General features: G+C 38.3%; 1 protein-coding gene across 1 annotated transcript in view; it reads left to right on the top strand.

Moving 5' to 3' along the window:
• The window catches only part of cpne2 (copine II), a 53,799-nt gene that overhangs the window by 11,775 nt on the left and 17,061 nt on the right, over nt 1–24,963 (top strand). Inside the window, exons 3-11 of the mRNA XM_042496366.2 lie at nt 1,786–1,965; nt 3,158–3,232; nt 3,602–3,673; nt 4,303–4,386; nt 4,618–4,707; nt 5,366–5,464; nt 7,634–7,720; nt 10,341–10,400; nt 23,505–23,638. Of these exons, the coding sequence (XP_042352300.1) occupies nt 1,786–1,965; nt 3,158–3,232; nt 3,602–3,673; nt 4,303–4,386; nt 4,618–4,707; nt 5,366–5,464; nt 7,634–7,720; nt 10,341–10,400; nt 23,505–23,638 (881 nt within the window). The remainder of the gene's footprint in view (nt 1–1,785; nt 1,966–3,157; nt 3,233–3,601; nt 3,674–4,302; nt 4,387–4,617; nt 4,708–5,365; nt 5,465–7,633; nt 7,721–10,340; nt 10,401–23,504; nt 23,639–24,963) is intronic.

Here is a 24,963-nt window from a genome sequence, read left to right as displayed (position 1 = left end):
ATTTACCTGTGTTTTAAAAACATGCATGCACAAGCTGGCTTTGCTGGGAAAGGGGTATTAGATTCTAATCCTGCTTCATGGTGCAGCCCTCTGACAAACCAGTCTTACCACCACACTCCTAAAAAGGACCAATAGGTATTGTGGTCATTACCAACCTAAGTACTCGCTCTTTATTTGGTGTGTGAACTAGATCAAATCAGCTCACTTGAATTTACCAACACTTCTCTCCAAACACTTAAACACCATGTCACCAAAACACTGTAATAGAATATGACAACAAACAAAGTAAAGAGCTGTGTTTAGTGCCTGTTAGTAAGCAGAAGGACAGGTGTAATTGAGTCCCAGAGTGGTGACATGTCATGGCAGTCATCTCTGGTTTATCAGTCTAGTGACCATTCAAAAAATGCCTTTTACATTCACCTAAATTCAGAAGTGGTGACAGGCTAGACGTATTCTGACCTCATCTAATGGTGGATAAACACACAGTGCAGTGTGTTCAGGGTGAGCCAGACTGGAAAGTAGCACGGCCTGTGAGTGTTAGTCATCCAGCCACCTGGTTTAGAGGACCCAGAGCAAATAACATGACTCTCACAATGCTCTTACAGACGCCCACACACTCTGATCTGTCTGTGTGCTGTTGAGCTACTTTTTGGGGACCATCAGAAGTTATCACTTGAAATACCTCAAAGTTGGATCCACCCGGGAATTGTAATTTTGCACGAGGAAATTTAAATTTAGGGTTAAGACATTAATAATATACAAGAATCTATCTTTTTAAATTCAACGTTTAATCAAATGACTCTGTAACTTGAAGGGATCACTCAGAGTCTCATGGCCTTTTTAGCTTCTTCTTTGGGTTTTCGGTACCTTTAGCATGTGGGTCAGTGTCACTATATTGTACTTGTGGTTCGAATTGCATACTAATTCTTTTTACTTGGGATGTCCTGATCAAGTTTTTTTTGCCCCAGATACCAGTGTGAGTCATTTGATATTGAGTATTTGCCGATACCAAGTCCTGATCCAATACTTCTATTTACCTGGATAATACAGCTGCACAATGTATACTTCAAGTACTTTATAGTTATTAAAATCAAACTAATGTATATGCTTGACGGTTTGATAGTTCTGCAATGCAATACAAGAAAAAAATGTCTGTATCCAAACAGTCCCTAAGGATTTTTTCTTATTTTTTTATAAAATAAGAAAGTAAACAAGGTAATTATTGTTTTTTCAACAACATTATAAAGTAAACAAACTAAAAAGTGTCTTCAGGAATTGCTCTCAAATCACTTAGTGCAGCATTGTAATAAAAGGTTAGAACAGTATAAATAAGTAATATAATCACAATTTGAATTCAAAGTATAGCTGACCTCAAACGTTCCCAGTCACTACAAATAAAAATTGGTCACAGTTCTGTTACAGCATTATTGTAAAACTAGTTTACTAAAAATGAAAAAAAAATAAAATAATAATTTCCACTTAAAGTGGAATGTAGCAGCTTAAGTTAAGTTGAACATGGAAAACACTTATTGGTGTAGCAGCATCACAATAAAACCTGAATATCTGCTGCAAATGTGCTGTCCATTTACATCACCTGTGTGACGGCAGACTTAAACAAAGGATCAGGTGGCACACGTTGTCAAAATAATCATTCAACTGATTAAAAAATCAATTCATAGACACAGATGCTAAAGGGTGCCACACGCTGAGGGGTGTATGAAAACATGTTTTTAAATCATTTTTTGTTTTAAAAGTCTTCCTCTCTCCTTTTGTCTTGTCTTTTAGCTCGGACGCACCGAAACAGCTGTGAACAACTTGAACCCGGTGTTTGGAGTGAAGTTTCAAGTGGACTACCACTTTGAGGAGATCCAGAAGCTTCGCTTCGCCATGTTCGATGAAGACAAGTGCGCCACACAGCTCTACGAACATGATTTCCTGGGAGAATTCATTTGCACTCTTGGAGTGGTATGGAATGATTTCTGCTTTTCAGTCCAGAGGTGGTTGTTAAAAAGTATAAGATGATTCGTGTAAGTTGTCCGAGGCCGGAGGCATTATGCTTTCGGGTTGACCATCTGTCTGTCCCATTCTCGTGAACATGATATCTCAGCAACAGCTTGAGGGTATTTCTTCAAATCTGGCACAAAAATCCACTTGGATTCAACAATTAACTGATAAGTTTTGTGGTCAAAGGTCATGGTCACTGTGACCTTGCATCTCTCTCATTCTTGTGAACGTGATATCTCAAGAAAACCTTCAGGAAATATCTTTAAATTTGACACAAACGTCCATTTAATCTTAACATTGACCTGTTGAAGATTTTGTGTTCAAAGGTCAAGGTCACTGTGACCTTGCGTACGTCTCATTTTCGTGAACAAAATATCTAAAGAAGGCCTTAAGCAAAGTTCCTCAAATTTGGCACAAATGTCCGCTTGGACTCAAGAATTAACTGACGAGAATTTGGTGGTCACTGTCTGTCTATCTCACAAAATGTTTATTTGGCCATTACTCAAGAATTCAAATGCTAGTTATTACAAAATTTGACACATATGTCTAATCGCAAAAAATGATGATGTGATGACATTTCATATCCAAAACGTCAAAGATCAACTTCACTGCGACATGATAATATTCAACAAAAAACACTTTTCTGGCTATTACTCAACATCATGTCTTAGGAACAGAAAGGGAGAAAAACTGTGCTGATTGTATAGATCTTTGTTGGTGGTGTAAGATGTAAACTGTAAGTGCAACTTAAGTGTTTTGCTGAGCTACACAACTGTGATTCTAGGTTTTCTTAGTTTACAGTAAATTTTGTTATGTACAAAAGACAAAACTCATTCCACATTAATGAAAGACTATACTTTTATTTTGAAAAGAAAAATTAAGGCAAAAAGGAATTAGTGGGCCATTTTTAGGACAGTATCAGTGTGTTGGGTTTGTTCCATTTCTGGTTTTGTCTTTAAACTTGTGGTCGCCCTTCCCGACTATATTACACTCAAACCAAAAGATTTCTTTAAGTTGAGAAAACACATCTACATTGAGAAGAATAGAAAAGGCTAGAAAAATGATGTTCACTGGTTCAATCTCATATTTCTTTAGTTTTTTCTTTTTCCCTAAGTGATCCTGTCTTGTTTGTTTCACTTTAATTGTCCACTAGATTGTGTCCAATAAGAAACTTCACAGACCGTTGATCTTAGCCAATGGGAAGCCAGCTGGCAAAGGATCCATTACGGTAACAATCAGAACTGGCTCTCTCTCTGCATCTTAAACTTTCTTTCTGTCTGTCCTATTGACAAAGATGCACACACACACACACACACACACACACACACACACACACACACACACACACACACACACTACACCATGTTATCAAAAGTAGTCTGTCATGTGCATGCAGTTGCTGTTGTTTACTATAATGGCACGTCTGCTATTGTGAACGACAATGACAGTGATGATGAAGTAGTTGTGGAGGCTGCTGCTGTTACTGCTATTGACGACTGTTATTTTTGCTGCTGTTGTCCCCGCTGATGTTGATGTGAATGTGAATAGTTGCCAGTTCTTCTGCAGAAGCTAATGTTGTGCTGTAATGTTATTTTAGATAACAGCTCAGGAGCTGTCTGACAACAGAATCATCACTTTGACCCTGAGTGGGCGTAAACTGGATAAGAAGGTAGGCTGTTAGACCCACACACACACACACACACACACGCTCTGGATGCAAATGCAAGCACACACACAAACTGTGTTCTTGAGAAACACATACTACTTAAGGACACAGAAGTAAAGCCCACACAAAAAACATTTACGGTAAATGTTTTCACATCCTTCACCTTTGTCCGTCAACTAATGGGCTATCAGGTACAAAGATAGCTGGAAATGATAACCGTGCAGGATTTTTATTTATTTTTATAACAGTAATTTTATTTTCAATCTTGGACCTGTGGAGTAGCTGCTGGTGTAGGGAAAGGAAGAATGACAGCGGGTCAGAGACAGCACAGCTTGAATTGTGATTTGACCTCATGCTGCTGTGTGCCTGCTGTGCACCCTCCGGTTAAACCACCAGGATAAACACGATGCACCATCATTGCAGGGAATCAGAGTGTCTTTTGATAAATACATTAATCAAACAAAAAGAAAAGACTCCTCAGTTCATTATGTTTATTTATTTTCAACCACTGCAAATTAGTCTACTGTAAGAATTAATCAAATCATGTGCTGCAGTTTGCCTGAGGATGGGAGGCACTCAGATAAAACAGGAATTATCTTTATTTAAGACTTAACTGTCTGTGTTCTGTGCAGGACTTCTTTGGGAAGTCAGACCCCTACCTGGAGTTCCACAAACAGGGAGAGGATGGAAAATGGATGCTGGTGCACAGGACAGAGGTGAGTCATCAATGGGGATCAAAAGTACCTTCATTTAACTGTCATTATTGTCGCCCATGAGCTGTCATTGTCAGCTGAACCAGGTCTTACAGGAGCTCGTACACTGTAGCTTTAACAGTAAGTGCACAGCCTCAAGTGTAGGTTATTCTACCGTGGCTACAACTGCATTATGTATCTGTTGCTTGGTAATTCAATGATTCTGTGTCTATTTCTGTGTGTTTGTGACTTCAGGTCATAAAGAACACTTTAGATCCAGCGTGGAAACCCTTTACTGTGCCGCTCATTTCTCTCTGCAATGGAGACGTGGACAGAAACGTCAAGGTTAGTCATTATCTGTGTGGAATTTCTGCTTTATTCAAAGTTAGCAGTGCAGATTGACTGAAAAAAAGGACAGGATGTAGCATGTTTATGCGTTGGTTTGCATAGCACAAAATTAGCCAGATACTGTGTGATAAACACAAAGTCTGGACAATAGGCTTGGGCTGTATCAAGGTATTACAATATACCAGGGTATTCAGAAATCCCAAAGGTATGTTTTTCAGTACTGTAATTAATACAGGCGATCCTCTTCCTATTGAACTAATTGTATGTAGTGCACAGCACACACCACCAGAACTCAATTTGGGGGGGGTTAGCGCCGCACACTTGTCATATACCGTATACCTCGGGGAAATTTCAGGATGGTATGAAATATTACATATTGCCCAAGCCTACTGGACAACAATATCATTTGAAAAATCAAAGTCCAAAAAAGTTAATATATAATGTAACAATAACCAATTATTCATTTTGATACAATTAACATTTAAGAATAGAGAGCTTTTAGGATATGCAGCTTAAAGAGTGTAAAGAGGGGAAAATACCAGAGAAGTAACCGCTCGACTTTCAATAAAACCCAAACAACTTAACAACGTTACCACCTGGGTGGAAAACGAAAAGGGTGATGGTATGATGTGATGTGTGTTCTGCACAATGACAGGTCCTGTGTTATGACTACGATAATGATGGAGGCCACGACTTCATAGGAGAATTTCAAACCACAGTTTCCAAGATGAGTGAAGCCCAGAACTCAGTGGAGGTAAAACATATTTGACATTAGTGTGATTAAGTGTGTATTTGTCAGTTCAAGTTACTGTTGTCTTTCACAAGGTGAAATTAGGCAGCAAGGTTTGGACCCAATTGCAGACTAAGCATGCGAATAGGATCAGGTCAGGGATTTATTGCCAAAGTAGACACATGCTTACAAGCAGAGAGAGTTCAAATTAGTCAGTAGATCTGGCAGGCAGTAACGAAAAAAACAACACATTCCACTCCCGAGGCCGCATCAGTGGCCCTACACATCAAACTGTGATGCTCTAGGTACCTCTTTAGCGTCACTTTTGGATGATTAGGGATGACATGTCAATTCCTGCTTGTTACATGCACAGTATCTTTCCAAAATAAACATACATTTTCCGCATTTTAATTAAATGCGCGCAGTATCATTTAAAAATAAACAGCTTTTGTTTGTTTTTGTCTAGTTTAGGCATAAAAATGTTACACATGTCTGATCCATTGTTAATGTAATTACAATCTATTGGCTTGGAGGGCTAACTTGGCTAACTATAAAACCTGAATGTCATTCTCACACTGAGAGCTCTGCTAAACCCCGTTCAAACTCTAAGTCTATATGAAAAAAAAAAGAACAAACATTCAACCAATCGTATTGAACAGCCAAATCCAATTAGTCTTAAACAATGCCATCAATTTTGTTGTTGTTGTTGTTGTTAATCACAGGACACAAACAGAAAGATTCTTTTTTGAAAGTGTTTGCAATCAAACAACAAGAATCTTAGTTTTCTAAAGATATGTTGCATGAGTAACCACTTAACTCAGACACATTAAGTTAGTAACTATGACATTTTAAGAGGGTGATTTTATTTCCCGTGTTACATTTTTGTTAACATTATGCAACAAATATAAAAGATAAATTTATGGTGGAGAGAGGATTTGAAAAGCAGCAGTGCAAAGCATGCCCTGGATTTAAACCAGTGCATTATACAGTTTGTGCAGTTGCACCTTAGTCACTGAGTCATCTTGGAACATGAGGTTAATGGTTTGATTCTGAAATATAAACCATATCTTTTCTAAATGCAAACAGCATTTACCTAGTTTTGCACAAAATAAATGAGAATCATGCTCTGTCATCAGCCAGTGGATGGCAGTTTTATTTGATCTTTTAACTAAACTGAATTTGCCATAACTCTGCCCCTTGCTGGCTAATTTACAGTTTAAATGCATTCAAGAATAATCATGCACAGATTTGCGTTGCTGCATTCACACATTGTGGCCACCGAGGACTGGCTGGGTCTTAAGTCTGAGCTGCTAATGAATAAATACTATGGAGATTTATTCTTTTCACTTTTGCATTTCTGGTCTGCTAAAGATATAAAGATGCTGGGATCAGAAAAGTGTTCATTCATTAGTGGCTCCATGTGTGTTTGTGTGTAACTGCGTGTGTGCATGTGCCAAAGCAGCCTCATGACTTGTTCTCCCACTGAGTCTCTTCATGTGTGGTAATGATGTGGGGACACACACACACACACACACACACACATACACACACTCACAAAATAGCAAGTTGGGGGATGGAGAGAGAAAGAGAGAGTGTGAAAGGAAGGATGAGAAAATGAGAGGTGCTTTTGAGATGTAAAACAGCCTTTAGCTGAGCCCTAGTAACACGACAAGGCATTTAGAGCTACCTGTCATATGAATAACAAGCTGACTCAAGGCATGTGAGTCTGTAGTGTAAGTGAGTGTTTGTGCATGTCTCCAATGTCTCTTTTCATCAAACAAATCACTATCATGTGTGTTTGTGTGACTTACAGTATCAAAGAAAACCCTAAGCTTCATTTGTCTTTCATCTTTATGTTCATCACATAAAATAAATTCATAAATAGCATATTTATGTTTTCTATTTACATGTAGTGTCCCATATAATCAGTACGCTTCACCACCATCGTATAGTTTGCGTATAATACACCTCCAAGTTTGGTTGTCAAGTTGTAGTTACAGTAGGCGGCGTGAAGGATACATGCAGGTCCAAGTCACATTCTCTCAGTCGTCAGTGTTGATTTCCCCCCACCATCTGTGCCGTTATCTCGACTTTCACCATCATTTCCCCGTACTGATACCTGATACCATACCTTTTCTGATACTTACACTTGCCATCTTTCTTTTCTCTGCATTTGTGTTTCTGTCTCCTCAGGTGGAGTTTGACTGCATCAACCCCAAGAAACAGAAAAAGAAGAAGAATTATAAAAACTCTGGCACTATCATTGTCAAGTCATGCAAGGTGAGGATGGATGGATGGATGGATGGATGAATGGTAGGGTGGACGACTAGTTGGATGATGGATAGATGGATGGACAGTAGGATTGATGGTCGAACTGTCGGATGATGGATTGATGGACGGTATGATTGAGGGTCGGTCGGCTGGTCACTCAGTCAGTCAGTCGGATGATGGATGGATGGAAGGTAGGGCGGACGTACGGTTGGATGGTAGGACAGATGGTCAGTCAGATGATAAATGGTTGGAGGGATGGATGGATGGATAGACAGACAGATGGTCGGTTGGATGGATGGATGGATGGATAGATGGACTCATGGATGGTAGGACTGATGGTCGGTCGGATGGATGAAGCCAGCTTTGGTCATTTTTCAGCATCATCCATGTTTGCTTCAGTCTTTTGTTGTGTCTACATTGTGACTGCAGGTTTTACTGTTTGGGGCAGATAGTGAACATGATGAGACTGATATTCGGGTTCTCACTGTAGGGCTATAATTAGCCTGGCACAGAGACTTGTGGAATCACACGTAAAGCACATTTCCCACGTCATCTCCTACATCTCTCACTGTGTTTTTTTTTTTTTTTGCATCAGCCTAAGGATAGCTTTATTATTATACTGCTGCAGAATCTACAGTTGATGTATTGCCTGAATTAATGTGTCATTCATGATAAATAAAACAAGGAGATCCTCTGATATTTTCAGTATTTCAGAGCAGAGTCGCTCCAAATAAGGACACAAGAATTGTTAAAGTTTCAAACTTTCAGTTTTAGTTGTCAACACATTTTCTGTTGATCGACTCAATAATTAATTAACTAACTGTTAGGGTTGGGCCAGTGTGAAAGTTTTCAAACCGGTTTGATATTAAGCCGATCACCGGAGCGGTTTACCTAATTTTGACTCAGCAGCCACTCCTCCGTGAAATATAATAACACCATGTCACAATAGAGAGTGAGTGGTTAGCTATAATGTAGCATTGTGTAACACTGGAGCTCTCCGTCCACAATGAATCTGTTAAATATACTCCTTTCTTACTACTTGTAAACAAACCGTGTATCAGCTATGCACTCAAGGTCAGACCAGAGACATAACCATTTAAAAGATGGGTAGTAACCTTCTTCGTTTGTAATGTTACTTTTTAAATCAGAAAACACGTCTTATATTGTGATATTGATTGTAAATTATATAGCCTACAAGGTATCAAACAGAAAATAATGTTACAAACAAAGAGTGCGCAGCTCTCCACCCTCTGCTAAAATCTGATCCCTCACGACACAGGCTGCCTATTAAACATGATCTGTTGGACACTAGTGGCTCTGTTATACTGTTAAAAACATTATAATATATTAATCACGCTGTCATATTGCTAATTACTAATGCAGTTTGTTTGATATACTTGTAGCACTGTGACTTAAGGTACTTGCCAAAATGTGTCAAAATGACAAATGCATAAAATCAAACTGGTATATCGGACTGGAGCGGCAAAACTTTAAATAGACCCAACTCAAGGTGTGAGGTCTGCTGTCGGTCTAATATTGGGGTTAAAGCATAGATTAGGCTGATCGGTTAGTTTTATTAGCTAATCTAAAATACGAAAACACGACCCAATATGAGCCGATGAGAACGTGCATTAGGAACACAAAAGTTGTTAACCCCCCTCGTTAAATGGCAAGTTTTTAGGAAGCCCCCAGGTATCCAGGAGGGTCTATTTCTTTGAAAAAGAACTTCTTTATTACAGTTTTTATAAAAGCAGTGGCTCACTTCATGCTGTGATATATTGTGATTATATCACAGCTAAGGAGGTTGTCATCCCTCCGCGGTCATAATATAGCACGGCCTGTCGTGAGCTATTTCTAAATTAAAGCATCGAGGTTTTGATCAGCTGACACAATTCTTGCCGGGTGTCCATAACGCCCGCTGAATAAGTAATTAGTGCGGTAGCTTTGAGTCCCCCAGAGGACACATTAAGCTGGAACACTGAGTCTTTAGAGGCCTATTGGAATGACATTAAAGCTGTGTGCATATGATGACAAGCCTCCATAATTGATTCTTTTCCTTTTTCCTCTTTTCATGCGCACAGTCATGAACAAGCCTTTGTACAGACAGACACATACAGACACATACACATCCAGCACATGCACAAAACAGCTAATACAGTAATTATATTTGTTGGCTGCCGGCAGGGATTAGACTAATGACAGGAAAATCCATACTAAATATTCATTGTAATTGGAGTGGAAATTTTGTTCAAACAAGAGGATAATTGGTGCTCCATTGGTGGTACCTCGAATCAGAAAAACATGGGTTGTTTTGTCATTTTAAAACAGTTATGCTCATGAAGATAGTGTAATTTTACCAAGTGCTTCGTTAAGTTGTTTCCCACATTGTATGTGGTATTAGAATAAGCAGACGATCAATTAGTCAGAGGAAAAGTATAACTACAGTCTGTGGTATCTGTAGCAGAGATAGTCTGTATATAAGGCTGGAGATTTAACTGATTTGATCACATGCAATGTTTAACATCCCTACTCTTCTCTCAATATCTCTGAAATCTCAATACTCTCCTCCTTTCTCACTGGTCATGGTTACATGTTTTCTTACTTTGCCCTGTGATTCTTGTCTCTCCAGATTACACATGACTACACTTTTCTGGATTACATACTTGGAGGATGCCAGCTCATGTTTACGGTGAGTATAATATTTACATGCCTGTTTTTATTTCTTTATTTATTTGCTTCTGCAATTACATGGTAATGAGATACATGGTTCTGCTTGATTAGCTCTAAAAAACAGATAGAAAACATTGAGATTTTTTCTATTTTCATCTACCGGGGTTACGTTTGGATCATGATCATTAACATACAGAAAGGAAAAGTGCGATGGACGGAAGAAATGAGTAGAGTAGAGAGGAGTAATGGGGTATTGTGAAACATTGAAATGTGTTGTTACATTGTTGGATGGAAGGAAGAAAACAGGAAAAATGGTTTTGCGTAAGAGTGAGAGGATAGAAAGGAAAAGAGAGAGGGAGAGAGGATTGTCACAGTGTATTTTGGTCTCTTGTTAGCAGAAACTCTTGTGTGTCCCTGTCGATGATGTCACACCTTTGAGTGAGTGAGAAGGGATCTGGTTTTGTAACAGCCATTCACACACACACACACACATACACACACACACACACACACAGAGACACACACTGAGTTGTTATATTATTATCCGGGGTGTATTTGTCCAACAAATACAACTGCCGTGCCATTCAGACTGGCTCACTGTTACTGTAAAACACACTCACACACATATTGAGTTGTTAAATTATTATCCGGGGTGGATTTTCCAGACAAATACAACTGCTCTGCTGATAAATCTCAGGACCATTCATACTAGCACACTGTTACTGTAACACACAATCTCAATCTTTTACACACGTGTATAAAAAATTAAAAAAAAAAAAATCTAAAACCACATGCAGAATAGGTAAAATGCACACTTGCAGAAAATATACAATGAAAGAACACACACTCTGCATCAGCCATACATATGTACATTCACAGTGTCCCTTTTTTCCCCCTCTCTTCGCTACCTCTGCAACAATTTCCCAGCTTTGTGAGCTAGAACCAGCCTCCAGATGCAGCAGGGCACAGATAATGTACATTGTTATGCGTTTGATTTTGTGGGATTTTTAAAGTATGCTTTGTGATTCGACACCTGTGCACCTCCTCGTATACTCCGGTCTCCATGTAAAGTCCTTGTGTAGTAAAGTTTGTTAACATTTTATGCATTTGATCTGGTGATAAGTTTCATAAAACAAGTTGCTAAATACTTTGAGAACAAACCGAAGAAAAATTTAGTCATACATTTACCTCTCTCTGGTGTTCTGTTGGTACTTTGGCTAAATATGCTGTTGTGACGTTATTCATGTTTCTAGTGTGTCAGGACATTTCTAGGACTTCAGGATGTGTCATGGTTTTAGGATGTTTCCAGTAATTGAAGACATTTTTAGGATTTTAAGATGTTTTCTTGGATTTTAGGATGTTTTATTGGATTCTAGTATGTTTCTAGGACTTTAGGACATTTCATGGATTTTAGGATATTTCTAGGATTTTAAGCTGTTTCTAGGATTTGGGCGCGTCTTTAGGATTTTGGGACATTTCTAGGACTGTAGGATGTTTCTAGGATTTTAGGAAATTTTTTGTACTTTAGGACCTTCTTTGGATTTTTTTAAAATAATAATAATGATAAAACATTTTATTTATGGGTGCCTTTCAGGACACTCAAGGTCACTTTACAAAAAAACAACAGCAATAAAACAACATAAAATCACATATGAACACGTTCAACAGCAGTGAATTAGTAGGATTTTAGGACATTAGGGGCTGAGCTATGACCTCTGTTGGGGGTGTGGGGGGAATCCACCACTGGCACTTTTGTTTTTATAAACAAGCTCTATTTTGATGCTGTTTTATGCACTCTGGCACCTTATTTATACTAAATGTACAAAAACAATTCCCGCTGTGAATCACTTTATTTTTATTGTAAATTAGAAAATGGTTGGGGGTCAGATTTGGCCCGCTGTCCGTTAATTGAGTATTGCTGCTGAATAAATAACGCAGTGCTTCTAAAGTTGAGGCAGCTACAGTATGGCATCATTAAAAAAACAGCTGTAGTGTACAAATAGATTTGCATATTTTAGCCCATTAATTTAATTCCATTTTGAAACAGTTGAGGCATGTATTTTGTGAAAGCATATAATTGCTGTGTGAACCCTTGCAGCTATGTGGGTGCAGAAAGTAGCATTTGAGTTGTAATCTGTTGCAAGCACTGAATCCAGGCTGTCATGTCACTCAAATGAACGTAACAATGTGACATTATAACTGAACTTTTATTTCTACTATAAATTACCATGTACATGATAATAACTTATGGCTAGGGCTAGGCAATATGATTATATTATTTGACATTGCAAGTATTGTCTTGTGTCAAGTGATGTCATTTTCTGAACTTTCCAAACTGTTCTAGTTGGTCTATTATGTCTTTGCCAACTTAGTCATTATATCCACATTACTGATGATTATTTATCAAAAATCTCATTGTGTGAAAAGTTTGTGAAAGCACCAGTTGTCACACCAACATCATCATTGTGATATCTATATCGATATTTGGTCAGAAATATCGGGATACATTATTTTCTCCATATAACCCAGACCTATTGAAGGTGATCTCAGAGTTATTCAGCGTTACAGTTTTGATAGTAGTGTAAAACATTATGTTGATACTGCACCATAACACTGTGTTGACCCACAGGCAATTTGAAATTCAAGAAAATATATATATATTTTTGGTTCCTAAATGTATTCAGTATGTTCTAATAAGTTCAACCTTTGACTCTTTGTAGAAGTAACAAGGATTATTTCAGACAGTTGCATTGTTGTGTGGAGGTGAATACGCTTGTGTCGTGCTGTCGGTGTCAGATGATGTATTCTGTGTGTCTCCAGGGGGGCAGAAAGCTGCGAGATCCTCTGTTAAGTTCAGGGCATTGTTAAGGAGTACACATACAGTACATACACAGGCAATGATGAGCTTCACTGTCAGCCTGTTATTTTCACCTTATCTTATTGTTGGATAATGAGGCATTAATGCAAAGAGCATAGTGGTTAGTAATGTTGCTATGGTGATGGTTTTCGCTGATGATGATGCTTTGCACCACAATGAATAAGTGACTAAGGGAAATATGTGCAGCAGTGTGAAAAAGAGTATTAAAGCAGAAAGGTATAATGTATGTTTCTTTGTATGTGTGTTGTTTTTAGTCAGTGAAGAGGATTTCAACCTAATGATGTATGAATAGACCATTGACTTCATTCCCATTGCCAGTAGAGTACAGCAGAGCTGTGTACGTTGCTCTGCAGCAGACGAATATGCCTTTCTGTGTGTGTGTGTGTGTGTGTGTGTGTGTGTGTGTGTGTGTGTGTGTGTGTGTGTGTGTGTGTGTGATAATGTCTGTGATAACTTTACAGTACTTGCTTCTCTTCATATATCACTTACTTATTCAGTCTTTCAGGCTCACGTTCACTCAGGTGTTGTGTTTCCATCAGAGCTGGAGGCGATGAATACCTGATTTAATAAAAAAGTTTCTTACCATTGAAGTATGGTAAGTCGGCAACTTATGTTTAAAATTATCTCATGAGTTGCCAAGACTGTTTTTCCAACATGAGAGGCCGTTCATGTGAATTTTCCCAGTGGGAAAGTCGTCATCACATTACTCTGGCATCTTCATGAGGTATCACTTTAAGGGTGTTAGCGCTGGTATCATAATTTATTAAACAATACCCAGTCTTAGTCGCAAGCTGTAAATGACAAGCTGCTTTTGTTTACCTCAGTATAATATCTCTTTAAAAAGTCACTAATAATTATGAGTGGTAAATCTGCCTTGTTGTTATTGTGAACTTAATTGTCTTCGTGAAAACTTGACAGGTGTAGCGACAGTAATCAGAGGGGTAGGGCTTAGCGAACAGTTAATTGCAACTAAATGTCAACTGAAGACGTGCCGTAATGTAGATCCCACCTAATTGCTGAATAGCTGATGTAATTCTTCTGTTGATGCTTTGTTAAAACCATAGTGGGGAGTTTTGACTTGTGCTTTAAAGTTTGCTTTTATTGGGACTCTCCATATCCAGTCTGCTCTCTTTTGGGCGATTGAGGTGAATGCGAAAAGTTCCCCTCCGTCATCGGCCGGCAGTTGAGTGCCTTAATGAAAGGTTAGACAGCTCTCAGACACATTTCACTGCTCAGGGGGAATCAGGATGCTTCTAAAACAAAAAAGGAAACATCTAATGTAGTGTGGTAACCCTTTGAAACCATAGCAACTTAGCTTGATTTCTTTCAAAAACATGGTAAGAGGTTACAAGCAAATTACCCGAAATTTAGTACGAAAAAAGAGAGGTAAAAAAAAAAAGAAAAAGGAGAGAAAATAATTTTAAAAAATATATAGATAAAATAGTTCATGATAAATATAATAAGAATAAGAACAATAAATAAATTTCTGGATATTTTTCACTATTATTTATTATTATTAACTTCTAATAATTTTCGTCTTTCTGTAAAGACTAATTTTCATGTTATTTCATTGTCACTTTTTCCTAATTCGTGATTCGTGGGACATCCCTTGCCAAGTTGCTTGTTGCCTTTTTAGCGATTTTTTGAAAATTAGTCAAATCAATTTGCTCAGGTTTCACAGTTTTCAATGAGAAAGGCGTCTGAACTGATGTGGTTCCAGGTTTCAAGGGGTTAAAATTAAAAATACTTTCAATTTGTGGAATTTGTGAATGAATGCTGGTAGTTACTGACAGACAGACGGATGCAAGTATTTTATAATTTTCTCACTCAGGACCTTGCTTGTTGGTAATGAGGATAATTTTAATGCATCGGAAACATTTGCCTGATCTAGTGGTGGAAAGATGAGCAAATTTATGGTGGAATGGGAACTCTTAAATCCTCGCTGCTGTCTCCTAATCTGTTGCCTTTTGTTACAGACCTGCAGCTCTTTCACTGATGTGCACACACACACACACACACACACACACACACACACACACACACACACACACACACACACACCTAATTCTGTCTTAGCACAGATGCTCCCTCTCTCCTGCTTACAAACTCATTTACATACACATACATACACACATGTGAGCACAAACATATAATATCCTCGTCACACTCCCGCTTTCCCGCTTTCACACTTACACACTACGAGCAATTTACATGCCATGGCTCTAGCGCACACACACAAATCCAAACACATTATCTTCTTCATACAGACATTTTATCACACGTACCTCTGCACTCTGTACAAGATTTATACTGTAGGTGCGCACACACATACATCTTCAAACATGCACCTTCACTGCTTACGCACACCGACTGATTTAGACATGCGCAAGCACACATAATCTCACGCAGACGCTCAGTCGGCGATGACATCTCCTCATGCACACACTGCCACTTATATGTACACATTTTGACACACACACACACACACACACACACATACACACATTCCCAGTGAGGAGCAGCCACGTACGAAAACACACACGCACACACACACATGCAGAAAGAGCTGTTTTGCGGTGTTCAATCAGACTTAGTATGGCTCTAATCCTAATCTCCAGGAAGGGAAAGTCTCTCCTCGGGGCTGTGGGAGCTGGAGGAGAGAGCAGCGTTTCTCTGTAACACACTCCAACACAAAGAGACAGCCTGCTACTGCTGATGGGCTGTTTGTGAAAGACTCATTGCAACTGAATTACGCTATTATTCATATCTTATGTTTGATATCATTCAGAGCTGTGTAGAGCGTAGTGCCCCCGTCCCTGTGGATTCATGGACAAAACAAACTTTTCAAGGATGTATCTTCACCGCTTGCAGGATGCTGACAGGCGATATCAGTTAAGACACATGGCTGTTTTTTTTTCCTCTTCAATTTCCGCCTGCTCTGTAGTGTATGACACTGTTTAGATATTGTATGTCATTCTCACAACAAATCTCGGGGCCTTATCAGTTATCATTTTACCCAGTGAAGTGGGGCCATGCAGCACTGGCAAAACATTTGATCATGATATGTTTCTTAAAGGAATAGTTCATTCACCAAATTACCCTTTGCACTGTGAAACTGAAATAAAAGCCTAGTCACAATTAAACACCCAGTCCTTTTGTACGTCCAGTATCTGATGAAAAAAGTGAACATTCAATAAATGCCACACAGACCCCAAGAATATATACACAAGAATCATTAAAAGTATATTTAAAAAGAGGTCACTTGATAGGGTGTCAGGTCAGCTCCATGTTTGGATTGGATGTGCATGCACACTTTGCTAGATTTAAAAATAAATTTAAAAAAGCCATTATTCTCATTAGTCTATCTTTGCAGTTACTGGCCCCAGCTGTTTACAGTCCTATAACTTCTGTCTCCACCACTAGGTGTCATGTTGTCTTTCAGCTTAGCTGCCTGTTTCGCCAGTAGAGACCGGAGACTGAGCTCTGGTGGTGCATGCTGTGCACTACACACAATGAGTTTAAGAGAAAGAGGAGTGCCTGTATTTATGACGGTACTGAAAAACCTTCGGGCATGAAGGACACAATAATACACAATAACAAGTTTTACTAATGAATGGACTTAACCAAAATAAAAGTCAGACAGTGGACAGCAGCTCCTAGTTGTGATTGGGAAAACCTGAGAGTGGACGTAGAGTCATTCCAGAAGACATTCACACAGGCTGCGACACACTCATACATCCAAACTCCCCTCCATCCATCTCTCTGGCTCTTTAACTGCAAATGAGTCTGAGAGGTCCTGGCGTGAGAATTGGCTCATACTTGACAAGGCACAGCTGAGAAAACTCCAATGTGAATGTCAGTGTGTCAATTATTTGACAGTTATTTGGCAGCAGTGGAATCCCTCTAATTTATTTCAGTCACAGACGTTTTCTGCCACATTGCTGCTCTGAAATATACAGTAATGAGATGCTGCTCTGTCGCCCCCTGTTCATTTTAATTCTGTGCGCTTGCTCGTTGAAACTGCGTTTGTCATGTTGTGTTTAGTCTACTTGTGTGTCAGCAATTACTAATAGCTCGGGGCGAGGAATAAGTTTGGAAACAGAATAGTGTCATCTCCCACTGTCATCAAATTCACAGCCATCAAACTAATAATGTCTGTCAGCGGAGAGGGCACTGGAGGAAAATGGTGTAATAGTTTGGGGAAGATCTTGTGCCATCGACTGTCAGTTTGGGCATACATATTTTCAGGTTGATAGTAAGACAAAATGAATAGAAAAAAAAAAACAAAAAACATTGCTGATATAAGCAAGAGGAACAAATGAAATTTTATTTCCCTCCTCCAGAGTACACATCAGGGTTCCCATGGGTCCTTGAAAGGTCTTAAAAGGCATTAAATTAATTAGAATTAAATTAAAATATTTCATTGGTATTAAAAAACAATAAACGCAGACATGAGAAGAATGATTTTATTTTGTGAGGATGCACCATAAAACCTTAAAATAACAGGTCATGCTTTTTTTAAAATATGTTGCCAAAAAAGTCATATTTTATGTTACAATAAATAGTTGGGCCAAATCGTCTCTAATCGTAAGTAATTATTGTTGGTTTATGTTTTCTTTTTCTTCAGATTAGGTAACTGTAAAGAAATGGTCTTAAATTTCATTCCGAGTTGCATTATGCCTTTGAAAACTGAGCAAATTGGCTTGATTTCTTTCAAAAACGTAGGAAAAGGCAATGAGCAACAAAAGAAGAAATAACACAAAAATTAGCAAGACATTAATAAAAAGTACAAGAAAATTACCCGATAATTAATTCGAAAAATCAAACAAACAAAAATTGTTTGTGAAAAAGTGCTTACATTATAATAATTTTGTAACATAATTTTGAAATATAAGTAAGATCATTCTGATTTCTTTTTTTTTTTCTAGACATTTTCCCATTCCAATTTTTCTGAATCAACTAATTTGTTGCTATTTGTGAAACATTTATATTCAAGTTGCTCTTTGCCTTTTTTCCCAGGTTTATAAGGTTGACATGCTTGTTATAGGCATCTGAAAGCAGCACATGAAAAGCAATGTCACTTCAGGTTTCAAAGGGTTAAAAAAAAGTCGTGAAAAGTCTTAAATCTAACTTGCCTTAAACTGTCTAAACCCTGACACGTGCATGTATAATAGCACGTACTCAGGCATGCACATAGGTCATTGTAATGGATCAAGGGGTTAGTGACAAAAATATATATTGCCAATAAAAAAAAATGTTTTGTTTGTATGGTAATTCAAATAGTCCATAATTTCTCATATAAATTCAACTCAAATTCAGGTTTCACATATAACCATTATGAAGCAAAAATAAATAAATAAATAACATGTTGAAAATAAATTTTATTCCTTTTCATAGATGTATGCTAAGTGATTTCCAGCATACTTGCCACTTGTTTACATACACCAAAAAACAGAAACAGAACTGCAATTCCAGCTATGTTTAATACCTCCATGATAATCCTGTATAGGAGAAACCAGTAAGTGGTTCAAGACGACTTTTAGAAATCTCACCTGGAGCAGAGATGCCTCGGTCTGCTTTCTGAATCCAAGCCTGCGAGTGCTGTTCCAGGCTCACAGGCTGTTGGCCGGGTGATTAAAGTAGCTCTGAAAATGCATTCTGGGTTTCAATCAACGTGACCTTTCTCTGGGTAAAGGGAGCCAGGGTTGGTGCGAGAGCTTCAGAGGGAGCACGGTCACAGCTATGGTACAGCGACGGCATTCACATGCTCCTCAGATGGTCCCATTTCCCGAGTTAGGAAGACGTTTTTCCGCCTTTGGTGTGTTCATGAGCTTCAAATAAAAATGAAACAACAGACACTGTAATGTTATTTGTATATTATTGTGTATTTTAATGTATTATATTTTATGATCTTCTTATTACTATTACACAGTTGTTGTATTTTATTGCTCTGAGCATTTAAATAACACATTTATAACAGTTTGAAGCTTTATACTCTAAAGTGTTTTTTTTGCAAAACTTGTTTAAAACTACTAAAATATTCTTTACTTGACCAGTAAATAACGTCTAATAATCTAGGTCACCCTCCAACTAACAATTCCCCCCTAATACAATAAAAGTATTACAGTTTATGGGCGCAAAAATGACATGCAGTATGTCAATTATGTAAGTTCATTTAAAATAGTTCACTATAATACTAAGTTATAAAGTAAGTAAGTTTTTTTTCCTTTTATTTCCCCTTGGCATTTTCCTCTAGCTTTTTAAAATATAATTTTCTAAATCTACTGGATTTTTCTTTGCAATTTGTGGAACATTTCTCATGAAGTTACTTATTGCCTTTTTCTCCATGTTTTTGGAAGAAATATCACCAATATGCTTAGAGTTCAAAGGTTTAAGTACTTGTGAAAAGCATCTGAAAGCAGCATAAGAAAGTGATGTTGCTCTAGGTTTCAAAGGGTTAAGCTGTCTGTACTCATTTTATGTCTGTGCTATGTTTTATATCTTAAATGTATGTGCTGTCATGTTTGTACTGAATAGGACACTGGAAGACTGGGGGCACATTCAGCCTAAAAAAAAAAAGAACTGGTGCTGGAAGTTTGGAGACGCCTTGATTTATTTTGTGTTGTCAGGTGGACACCTTTGGTCGTGACAAAATGGTTATGAATACAATTCTCGATTGCTTCTCATTCTGCGAAAGCAGAGTTATATAAATCTGGAAGGTGTGACACAGCTGATGCGGTGGCTCTCTCTTTTTGGATCCTGCAGCTCTTTGCATTCTCTCAGAGATGAGCACGGCTAAGCCAGTTTGCAGTTAAGCTGGGCAGACACTGTGACACTGTGCGTTTTCATTAATCCTGTACAGTAACGTCGTGTTAACTCACACCACATATTTTAATCAATGACATGGTGCTCACACTGCAGGAAGAACTGGCCGCTTTTGTCTCGTGACACTTCCAATCAAGTTAATCCCATCTAGATAACTGCGTACTCAAGAATGTTGACAGATAGAAAGTCAGTTTTACTTTGTGTATTTGTACAATGTAAGACGAAGGAAAGGGAAATATGGCGCTGGTGATATCTGGAAGATGCAGATAATATGATGTTCTACACCAATGTTCAGTTTTAGATCCCAGCTGCCATATCAAGACCACAGTTTAGCCGCAATATGTAAAATATTGCTCCTTTAATATTGTTTTCAGCTTACTACACAGATCTTTTTGCAGCTATGACAGAATTGGACTGTGAAACTGCTCATACTGCAAAACAGTAAAGAGTGGGTTTCTGATATACTAGATCTTGTAGTTGATCCTCAAAGAAATGAATCAGGTGTTGTGACTCCCCTCAAACTGAACATAAAACGACAATTGTTCTGGCAGAAATACAGCTCGATCTTGATCAGTGTCTGCCTGGCTTTAGTTAACTGCAAATTTGCAAGTTGAATGAAAGAGCGCTGCAAAAATTAACTTTGCCTCCATGAACTGAAAGTGTTCCTTTGAAATGAAATTATTTCAGTCCATAATGCCACCAGGGCTCCGGTCAACTGAAGAAAATCTTAGTTTACTGAAATTTTATCTACTCTTTAGCCAATCAGTTGAAAGATGGGCAAAAAAAATCAGTGTGTTTTCTCTAGATTAACTAAATCACCATGGTGCACTGAGTCAACGTGTTCTCAGAGACCAGTTCATATAATGTCCTGCAATGAGCTTAAAGGTCCCTACAGGGCGGGCAGGAGTGGCGGTGGAGGGATCAAACAAACCCTGGAGTTTACATGTAGGAGAATACCTTGAGCATAATATGTAGATGTCCAGATTCACCGCAAAACGGCAATATGTGACAATTTTGGATGACAGCATGTTGCATAAATTGCGTAAGTCCATAATCAGTTGATCAGTTGAATTGTGCTGGTAATGATGTCATATAAGGAGCAAAAAGGTCCCTATGGGGTGGATGGATCCAACAAACCCTGGACTTTCATGCAGGAGTCCAGTGTTTGCATCCCGTTTAAATGTAATGGCTCTTTTTTCTGTGCCTCTTTTGCCTAAACCTAGCCACACGTGCCATTTTTTGCTTTTGTTAATGTCCTGGCATTGGTTGCCATGTGCTTTTGTTGCTTAAATATTACCCTGTGCATCATAATCTTACCATGTGCTTGTGTTGACATCACAGTAGCCGCATCCACAGCCGAACATCACAGAAGGATACCTAGAGTGTAATATGCAGATGTGGAAGTAAAGCGGCAAAGGGTGAAAGCTTGGGATGAGAAAATGTTGGTTTGTCATAGTTTGATCCACTGACAAAATACTCAGCACTCCTTTAAGCTATTATGCTGATTCATCTCCAGAAACGAGCTGTGATCACAGGGAAAATGACTTTTTCACCCTGAACCAAGAGTAGCATGCTAAATGGGTCCTTTTTTCACACATATGTCTTTCCAGGACTAACACACATGCTCACACTTGTACAAGACATGCAACGGCACCCTAATTCTGTCACCCTGCATCTCTGTGTCCGTCACTCCTGCTGCTCTGTCCGCTCTCTCTCTCTCTCCTTTCTTTACCGTATTTGCCCAGTTTCCTCTCTTGTACTCACACATTCACCACCTTTGCTCTCTCTTCCTGCTCCGCTATTTTGTCTTTCCTCACATCCTCATTGAACCAGAACATTGTTGTTTTATAACACTCCAAACAGAGCGAGAGGAGATGGTTTCGACTATCTTTAAGCTGATAGGAGGGGAGGCGGAGTTTCTGGGTCGGGTTCTTGTCAGCACACAAACTGTTATTCATCGCCTGAGGAAAAGCTTGTCACTCTTAATCTCATATTATGTTTGGCTCTGTGTGTGTGTGTGTGTCTGTGTGTCTGTGTGCCTTTGTACTTTAGGTACATGTGTTCATAGCGTCTGTGTTGATATTTGTATATACTGTATGTCATCGCAGTCAGCCTGTGGTCATCTGTGTTAAAAATATGCCTCCGCGTGGTTTCCGGGACATTCTGTCTTTTTCAGACATGGCTGTGCTACAGTATTTTTTTTTTTTTTTTTAAATCTGTCCTCTGATAAAAAAGTATTGTATGAAGAAAACCACAATAGTTTCTTGGTTGGTAACCTTGACGATTTGAAACTATTATATTTGTAAAATGTTTGATAAATTCAGAAAATGGCCTGTGAGACAAAGGACCATTTTTTGTCGAGTTAAATGTCAAGATTGCAGCCGCAGGGTTTGGGAGATATAAAGCCGTTATGACATTTCATGGCACGATATTTTGTGATACAAAAAAGCAACAACACGCTAACTAAATCATATCAACTGGCTCTCAAACACAGTACGGTGAGAATCAGAATCAGAAAAGTTTTTCACTTATTAGGAATTTTATTTGTTTTTTGGTGCAAATATTAAACATGCAATCACATATTAAGAGGAGTACAAATAAGAAAAATAATACAAATAAATTCAATATAGAACCAAAAAAATTACAATAAAACTATGGTAGAGATACTTCCAGAATTCCAAAATCCAGATAACATGACAAACATGTAAAAGGTAGCATGTTGGAATAAGAAAGTTGTACAGTTTTGCGCAGAGATGTGCAAAAATTCAGCAGAGCAAATATGTGCAAAGATAATAGTCCACGTGTGCAGTAATGTAACGTTTATAGATGGTGTCTATAGACTGACAATGTTCCTTTAGTCCAAGATAAAGAGATGCTCCAGCTCAGACTGTTTCTCAGCAACTCCAGTTTCTCTTTTTTCCTTCAGACCTTCACTTTACTTTCTATTATGCCACTGAATGGCAAGAAAAAAATACTGTCATTGTTTGGTTTCATTCAGTTGGTTAAAAATAGCAAAAAGGATGTTGGTATTTCTGCAAACCATGGATTACACTTGAACTTTTTTATGTAGTGGAAAAGCTGAAACTCTACGTTTCAGCAGCACGGTGGTTATGGTGTGGTTAGATTTTGGCACTTTGTCATGGTTGGCAGAGATCATATTTTGGCTTAAAATACACTGTTTTAGGGGCACAGTCCCGGCCGAAAAAGCAGGAATTACTCGCCAAATTACAAACAGTTTGGTTGTTTGTTGGTCTGCAGCTTGGCAAGCAACTCACCCAGGTGACATGCTGTCTTTAATCCCCGCCGCCTCCCGAATATGACCCACAACAGCTACAGTACTATCAGCTCATTACGATGTCACTAATGAACAAACACTTTCTAAGATGACCTCTAATCTTTCATCTCTCTGCATTTCCATAGGTCGGTATAGACTTCACAGCATCTAATGGGAACCCCCGAGAGCCGTCCTCCCTCCACTACATTAACCCACTGGGCAGCAATGAGTATCTCGCCGCCATTTTAGCTGTGGGACAAATCATACAGGACTATGATACGTGAGTATTTTTCATGGTTGTGGCGCTTGTCCTTTATCAGTTCGAACTACAGTTATCATTGAGAGGCAAGGTGAAAAAGGAGAAGGTGTTTCCTAAATAATCCTAAATAATAATCAAAAATAGAATATAAAGAACACAAAATGTATGTCCATGACTGGTATATTAAGTTTTCAAAATCTTGGAACAGATTAAAAAATCTTGTAATCTGCAGTCTGGGAGGAGGGGTTTGATTAAATTTGTTTTTAAAAAAGTATTTGACACCCAAAGACTTTAAACATGAGATGAGAAGAACCTGGGACTATATGAGAAAGATAATGCGATGATGTAGTGTCTCTGCAAACACCAAAAGTGACCGAATATTAATGACAAAGAAATAGTTTCCTTTCTGTCATTTGCATGTGCGTCACTGTGATCTTTGCAGTAAGAATTAAAATGGTTTATCAGTTTCCTAATATCCATTTTAATCCCATCTCACCCAAGAACCACTGCAGAGCTTTAGCATGGGTGTCAGCCATCTAGTTTTACTGTTTTTAAGATTTTCAGAGAAAAGGGCAACGTTTGTGTCACTGAAAATATACTGGAGACCAATACATAGATTTATATGATATATGTAATATAATGAAAATAATTCTTCTCTCTCTACAGTTACTTTAAAGGTGATGTGTGTAAAATTTAGGGGGATTTGGTGGCATCTAGTGGTGAATTGCAGATTGCAACTATCTTAAACTTCTCACAGCTAGAATTCTTTCACTTTTCATTATTGAGGTTTTTATTTGGCTGATTAATCCACAGAGGTCTCGTCCTCTCCAAAATAAACAAATCTGGTTATTAAAACAGCCATAAACATCAAATGTAGCCGTTTTAATAGCAGAGTCACGTTACAAATCAAAGAATCTGTGACGCAGTTTGGCATCTCGGGGACGGGTTGCTCTCCAACAACATACTCTCCCCTTTTCTCTGATAAGTTAACTGTGCTCATCTTTTTTTTCCAAACCAGATGTTCAGGAGGTTTTTACCATGAGCCGAATTATCCGTAGAGGTCTGTTGTTTTCCAAAACGAGCAAACGTGGTGATTTAAAATGATCAAAAAACGAATAAAGCAGTTAAAACTTAAAAATCCATCTATTTTTGACGCATTTTGGCGTGTTGCTGCGGGCGGCTAGTCCAACTCATGCTAATGTGAAGTCCCCTTTTTGTCCTTTGATCCAGAAGAATAACTCACAGTCTTCAAAGGTTGTTGCCTCTCCAAAAACAAACAGATTTGGCGATTTAAACTGCTAGAAACATTGAATAAAACACTTTCCTGTTACAAAAAGCGTAGCCCG

The sequence above is a fragment of the Plectropomus leopardus genome, chromosome 7 (assembly GCF_026936395.1).
Source record: "Plectropomus leopardus strain MGB_pleo_1.0 chromosome 7, ASM2693639v1, whole genome shotgun sequence".
NCBI classification, from domain to species: domain Eukaryota; kingdom Metazoa; phylum Chordata; class Actinopteri; order Perciformes; family Serranidae; genus Plectropomus; species Plectropomus leopardus.
Note: the sequence above shows the minus strand (reverse complement) of the source record. Positions and strands in the feature narration are given on the sequence as shown.